This window comes from Narcine bancroftii, chromosome 1, assembly GCF_036971445.1.
Source record: "Narcine bancroftii isolate sNarBan1 chromosome 1, sNarBan1.hap1, whole genome shotgun sequence".
Lineage (NCBI taxonomy): Eukaryota > Metazoa > Chordata > Chondrichthyes > Torpediniformes > Narcinidae > Narcine > Narcine bancroftii.
In genome coordinates, this window is record NC_091469.1 from 393,292,637 (window position 1) to 393,299,570 (window position 6,934).

Consider the following 6,934-nt stretch of genomic DNA (forward strand, 5'->3'; position numbering starts at 1 on the left):
AGCATTTTCATTTCTCTTTGCTCAGGCATATGCAGATGTACTACAGACACAGGTTATGAAGAATGCAATGCATCCAATGCAGAAGGTTCAATACGGAGCCAATCTGACAACAAATGAATTGCAAAGCTTTAATGAAGAACAAATTGGACAACTATATGAACTGATGCAGGAAGCCTCAAAACCTAACGATCAGTTCAATATTTAAAATAATCCCCATCTCAAGAAATAATTTAGCAACTATCATCACAAAAAGTACACAACAAACTAGGAAATTGAATATTTTATCCTCTTTCTAGTGTATGAAATAATTACAGTCATGCATCATTTAACGTTCTGGATACATTCTGTGAAATAGGATGTTATACAATTTGGATGTTGTGCAAACACCATATTATATACTTAGCAAAGGTATATGGGACACTGTAGTGTACCTGTAAACTTTTTATTTATAAGTAGGGATCAGTGTGGAGACTGACATGGAGCTGTGGGCAGAGAGCGAAGCAGTGAGATCAGTGTGGGGAGAGAACGGGGTAGTGGGATCTGTGTGGGGATCGACAAGGGGCTGTGGGATCAGTGTGGGGACCAAGAAGGGGCAGTGGGATCAGTGTGGGGACTATGGGGAGACAGCGGGGCAGAGAGATCAGTGTGAAGAGCAACACGGGGCTGTGGAGAGAGAACAGGACAATAGGATCAGTGTGGGGACTGACATGGTGCTATGGGGAGAGAGAAAGACAATGGAATTAGTTTGGGGACTGATACAGGGGTGTGGTGAGAGAGCAGGGCAGTCATATCAGTTTGGGTATACAATATACAATTTCCTATAGCTACCGATTGCTTTTTCTAAATTGCTGCAGACTCATGGATCACATACGTATATGCGGGAGGACATTGCCTGAATGGACATTATGCAGGGCATGACTGTATTGGTAAACTGAAGAGGTTTTTATTTTTGTATGTAGGATGTTTAACTAGGAGCCCAATTTAGCCCAACAGGTGAACAGATAAACAGCTTCACAGCATTTAGGAATAGATTTATTTCAGCAGAATATACATAGATAAATCAATTTGTATACAGTAATAAAACCTTAAACATTCAAATAATTGTGTAAAACTGGTAAAATTGTGAGGCTAATTTTGTGTAAAGAAATATTTCCATGTGGAGAAACAATTTTTTGACAATTGATGCAAGTTTGGCAATTTTTAATCTTGAAAAATGTAACAAATAATTTTCAGTACATTATCTGCAGGATATTCTTGATGGTGATGGTAGATTTTGTGTCAAAGGAAGGAGATTAAAGTGGGAATCCAAAGCAACACTTTTTTAGCACAGAGCATGATTGGATTCTGGGGGGGAGAACACAAATGCTCTCATGACATGTAAGAAATATTCTTATAAGTACTTGAAACACAAAACATAAGCTATCAATCTAATACTGATAAATGGGATCAGTGTAGATGATGGTGGAAATGGTGGGTAGAAGGGCCTGTCTCTAAGATTTTTTCAATTATGTTAGGATCCTCAGTAATTGCATGGCAGTCTCCATGAATATTGCACTGGAATGGAGTTTGCATATTAATTAAATGTATGGCCATTTAAAATGTTAATCTCAATTACTAAATAGCTCCCCAAGCAATTAAAAAAATAGAATTATTCACTGAGAGTGGGTCTCATTTCTAATTGCTTTTGATAAAGTGGTGTTGGGTTTCCTTCAACTACTCCAGTCTATGAATGTAGTCTTGCAATGCTGTTAGGTAGGGAATTCCCCAATTCTTTACCCAGTGATAAGGAACAGTGACAGACTTCCAAATCAGGATGAAGTCTGACAGTAGAGTTTCCATTAATTGTCTTCTGAGAGGTACAGTTAGTAAATCCTCGGACAGTTGATGCTGTACATCCTACAGCTATTGCATCTAAAATCTGGAGGGGCAACTTTTCAGTGTTGTCAACTTCTTGACAGATCTGGACCCATTCAGATAATTGATGAAAGGTATAAAGAGTCAAGAAATTTTTCATGCTATATTAAACCCTTCCTCTAACCTGTAGCCATATTGTAGTGCTTGTATTATATTCGCAAGATATCTCAAAGTATTAGTGAATGTAGTTTAATGACAAATATTAGACCAGATCAAAAGATAGTTTTAAAGTATTGTACCATCACTTTTTTTTGTCCTGAAACTTAATAATGATATTTTTAATATTCTAGTGATAGTTTTATTTATACCAATTGTTTGTGAGTCTATCTTACATGCCTGTGAAACTACAAGCAAGGATTCAAATGCATTGTGCAAAAACTTCTTTCAGCAAGTACCACACATTTCCAATTAGGCCTTTAAATGCACAACTATTTAAGGTTTATATAGGAAGATCGTTTATTTGTAATTTATTTATCAGAACTTCATTACTGTATGTCAGCAAGATCAGAGAGCAGTCAAAGAACATGAAAGAAGATGCAATATAAAATACTCAATTCCCATTTGGCATTGAACAATATGTCTGTTTGTTATTTAATTATGTTAATTTTTGAACCTTGTATGTAATCTTGGTTTAATGTCCCGAAACTTAACACATTTTGTTGTGCAAAGATGATGCTTTCAGCTAACAGGTTAAATATAGTTGAATATTTGTATAAACAGCATAGAGTTTGGTCTTCATGTAATGACTAACAATGTTACAACCTGGATACTTATTTGTCATTGTAAATGTGGGTTTTACAGTGGGAAAATTCTGCCTGGGAAAATTATTAATCAGAATCAATTAGTTGACCAATGTCATTATTTTTTTTAAAAAGCACATATTAATATCTGCAAGTTGTTACTTGAATAGGAATGTTTCAGGAATTGGATCTCAATTATTAATGAATGTAAAACTACTATTCCAACTCCAATTATTATTGTAAACTTAAAGAGAGCACTTGAGTTTCTTCCTACAATCTGTCAGTACCATGAAACTGTAATATTTTTGACAGACTGCAAAGTGCCTTTTGGAAACTTAAATGTCACTGATTTTGAAATGTTTAAGGTTTTTGATTTTTGGAGTCTTACTTGTACTATGGAAGCTTGTTAATCACAATGTATGAAACTACTTTCTATTTAATTTCTTGGCCATAGAAGGCAATTAAAATGTATTTAAGAAGTATGCACTAACAATAGTAATGGGCGGCATGGTGGCCGCAGCAGTTTAGCACAATACTTTTAGAGTGCCAGCATTCAGGTCCAGGGTTGGAAACCCGCACTGTCTGCAAGGAGTTTGTACATTCTCCCCGTGTCTACGTGGGTTTTCCCCGGGAGTCCAATTTCCTTCCACTGTTCAAAACGTACGGGGTTGTAGGTTAATTGGGTGTAAATTGGGCGTCATGGGCCAAAATGGCCTGTTACTGTGCTGTATGTCTAAATTTTTTAAAAATTCTAACCTTTAGGCTTACTCCATTCAATTGCTGTTAAATAATACTTTATTAATGCAATTTGCAAGAGATCTGTAGGTTGTGACTTGCTCAATCAATGCCTCTCTAGCACCCCTGCTTACTCCATGAATCAAAATTGAATGTAATTCATTTTTTGTTTCTCATCAGAGGTCAATCCAAAGTTGAAGAACAGGACCAGGGTTGTGATCTCAGGATTGCAACCCAATGCCATGTTCTAGTGAAGTTAGGATTAGGAGAATAATGCAATTTAACACATAAAGTGATGGTCAAATCAAGTCACCTTATTTATTGTTCATACGATGCTAGCACGGTAAAGACGAGATAACGTTTCTCCAGGACTATGGAGTATAGCTACATAAATATGTTAGAATAGAAGTTAAACACATTAAAATATTGAGACGTATACAGTAAAAGTCCATGGTACACTATCCACATCTGTACTGGGACTTCAGGAGCCTGATGGCTTGGGGGAAAAGCTGCTTCCCACTCTGGACGTAAAGGCCCAAGTGCTACGGTACTTCCTACCAGATGGCAGAAAGGAGAAGAGTTTACAAGTGGGATGTGTGGAGTCTTTCACAATGTTTATTGTTTTCTGCCTACATCAAGTGTAGTAGATGTCCTTCATGCTAGGAGGAGGTTCCCCAATGATCTTTTCTGCTGACTTCACTACCCTCTGCAGGGTCTTGTGGTCAGAGGTGGTAAAGTTCAGTTAAACAGGATACTCTCAATACATCCTCTGTAGAATGGAGTGTGGAAGATGAACTTTCCTCAACCTTCGCAGGAAGAAGAGGCACTGCTGGGAATTCTTGGCTGTGGAGCTGGTGTTAAGGGACCAAGTGAGATTTTCCACCAAGTGCACTCCAAGGAACCTGATATTCTTGACAACCTCAACAGTGGAGCCGTCAATGGTCAGCAGAGCATGGTCCCCCAGAGCTCTCCTGAAGTCGAAAACCATCTCTTGTTTTTTTTTAATGTTCAGATACAGGTTGTTGGCTCTGCACCAGCCCTTTAGCAACTGCACCTCATCTCTGTATGCTGACTTGCCATTCTTACCAATCAGGCCCACTCCAGTCATGTCATCAGTGAACTTGATGTGGTTCAAGCTGTGTTTAGCTGCACTGTCGTGGGTCAGTAGAGTGAACAGCAGTGGACTAAGCACGCAGCCCTGGGAGGCCCCCACGCTCAGTCTGATGGTTTTGGAGGTCTCTCCGACAGGAAGTCAAGAATCCAATTGCAGAGGGAGGTGTTCAGACCTAGCAGGCTCAACTTCCTTATCAGGTACTGTGTTATTGTGTTGAATGCCGAGCTGAAGTCAATAAACAGCATTGGAACATACGAGTCCTTGTTTTCCAGGTGGGTAAGGGCAAGATGGAGGACGGTGACGACACCTAGGAGGGAAGCCTTCAGATTTTTGGATCATTGGGATCTCTTCTAGGGAAGGTGGGACTGGTACTGTCAGGATGGTTTGCATCTGAACTGGATGAGGTCTTGTATCCTTGCAGGAAGGTTTGCTGGTGCTGCTCTGGAACATTTAAACTAGATTTGCAAGGGAATGGGAACCAGAGTGCCAGAGCAAATAGTGGAGTAGAGTAGGAAAAAAATAATGTTAAGACTGCCTATAAAGGCAGAAATAATAGGGTTGTGCATGGTGGAAATAATGTTCTCTTCGATGCAAAGAGTATTGCAATAAAGATAGATTTTTAAAAATAATTGTTTATTTTTCACACTGTGAACCATATCAACCAATATATATATACAAACATTTCTCATTAAATATACACAGTGGCATCTTATCCCCCCTACCCTCCCACCCCCCTCCAAAACCAATAAATATTCAACATATACAATACAATAAAACCATGAAACAATGTCTTCACACCATGAAAAATAGACAAGAAAAATGTGTCATCTACTTTTACACACTGAATCAAGTCGTTTTGTCATCACTTTAGGGGGTGGAAGTCCGAGGCAAGCTCTCTCTGTTATGTTCTATGTATGGTTCCCAAATTTGTTCAAATAATGTGACTTTATTTTTTAAATTATATGTTATTTTTTTTACAATGGAATACATTTATTCATTTCCATGTACCATTGTTGTATTCTCAGGCTCTCTTCCATTTTCCAAGTTGACATTATACATTTTTTTGCTACTGCTAAGGCTATCATAATGAATCTTTTTTTGCGCTTTATCCAATTTGAGGCCTAATTCTTTACTTCTTATGTTACTTAAAAGAAAGATCTCTGGATTTTTTGGTATGTTATTTTTTTGTGATTTTGTTTAATATCTGATTTAGATCTTCCCAAAACATTTTCACTTTCGTACATGCCCAAATTGCATGTACTGTTGTTCCCATTTCCTTCTTACAGCGAAACCATCTATCTGATAATGTTGGATCCCATTCTTTTAACTTTTGAGGCATGATATATAACCTGTGTAACCAATTATACTGTATCATGCGTAACCTTGTGTTTATTGTATTCTTCATAGTTCTACAACATAACTTTTCCCATGCCTCATTTTTTATCTTTGTTTAAATCCTTTTCCCACTTTTGTTTAGGTTTATAGATTATTTCATCATTTTCCTTATCTTGCAACTTAATGTACATGTTCGTTATAAATCTTTTAATTATCATTGTGTCTGTAATCACATATTCAAAGCTGCTTCCTTCTGGTAATCTCAATCTGTTTCCCAATTTATCCTTTAAATAAGCTCTCAGTTGATGATATGCAAACATTGTACCATGAGTTATTCTATATTTGTACTTCAACTGTTCAAATGTTAATAAATTATTTCCCAAAAGACAATTTTCTATTCTTTTGATTCATTTTCTCTCCCATTCTCTCATTCTCTAAAGGAAAGGTTATCTATTGTAAAAGGGATTAGTGGGTTTTGTGTCATTAACAATTTTGGTATTTGGTAATTCATTTTTTTCCTTTCTAAGTAGATCTTCTTCCATATATTAAGTAAATGATGCAATACTGGTGAGCTTTTATATTGCACCAGCTTTTCATCCCACTTATAAAGTATATGTTCCGGTACCTTCTCCCTATTTTATCTAGTTCTATCTTAGTCCAGTCTGGATTTTCCCTTGTCTGGTAAAAGTCTGATAAATACCTTAATTGTGCGGCTCTATAATAATTTTTAAAGTTTGGTAACTGCAAACCACCTTGGTTATACCTCTCTGTTAATTTATCTAACGCTACCCTTGGTTTCCCCCCTTTCCACAAGAATTTCCTTATTATTCTCTTTAGTTCATTAAAGAATTTTTCTGTTAAGGAATTGGTAACGTTTGAAGTAAGTATTGTATCCTTGGGAAGACATTCATTTTAAAGCAGTTTACCCTCCCTATCAATGTTAACGGTAATTCTTTCCAATGTTCGAAGTCTTCCTGCAATTTCTTTATTAGTGGCTGATAATTTAGTTTGTACAGGTGGCTTAAGTTATTATCTAACCTGATACCTAGGTATCAGATTGCTTGTGTTTGCCATTTAAATGGTGATTCTTTTTTTA

The 6,934-nt window shown here is 36.9% G+C and overlaps 1 protein-coding gene across 1 annotated transcript in view; it reads left to right on the plus strand.

Annotated features, from left to right (window-relative positions):
• sdhaf3 (succinate dehydrogenase complex assembly factor 3) overlaps positions 1 to 6,009 on the plus strand; it is a gene marked incomplete at its 5' end in the record, with an annotated part of 30,519 nt that extends 24,510 nt beyond the window's left edge. The window contains one exon of the mRNA XM_069929735.1: positions 26 to 6,009. Within this exon, the coding sequence (XP_069785836.1) occupies positions 26 to 205 (180 nt within the window). The remainder of the gene's footprint in view (positions 1 to 25) is intronic.
• Positions 6,010 to 6,934: the final 925 nt, after the last annotated feature.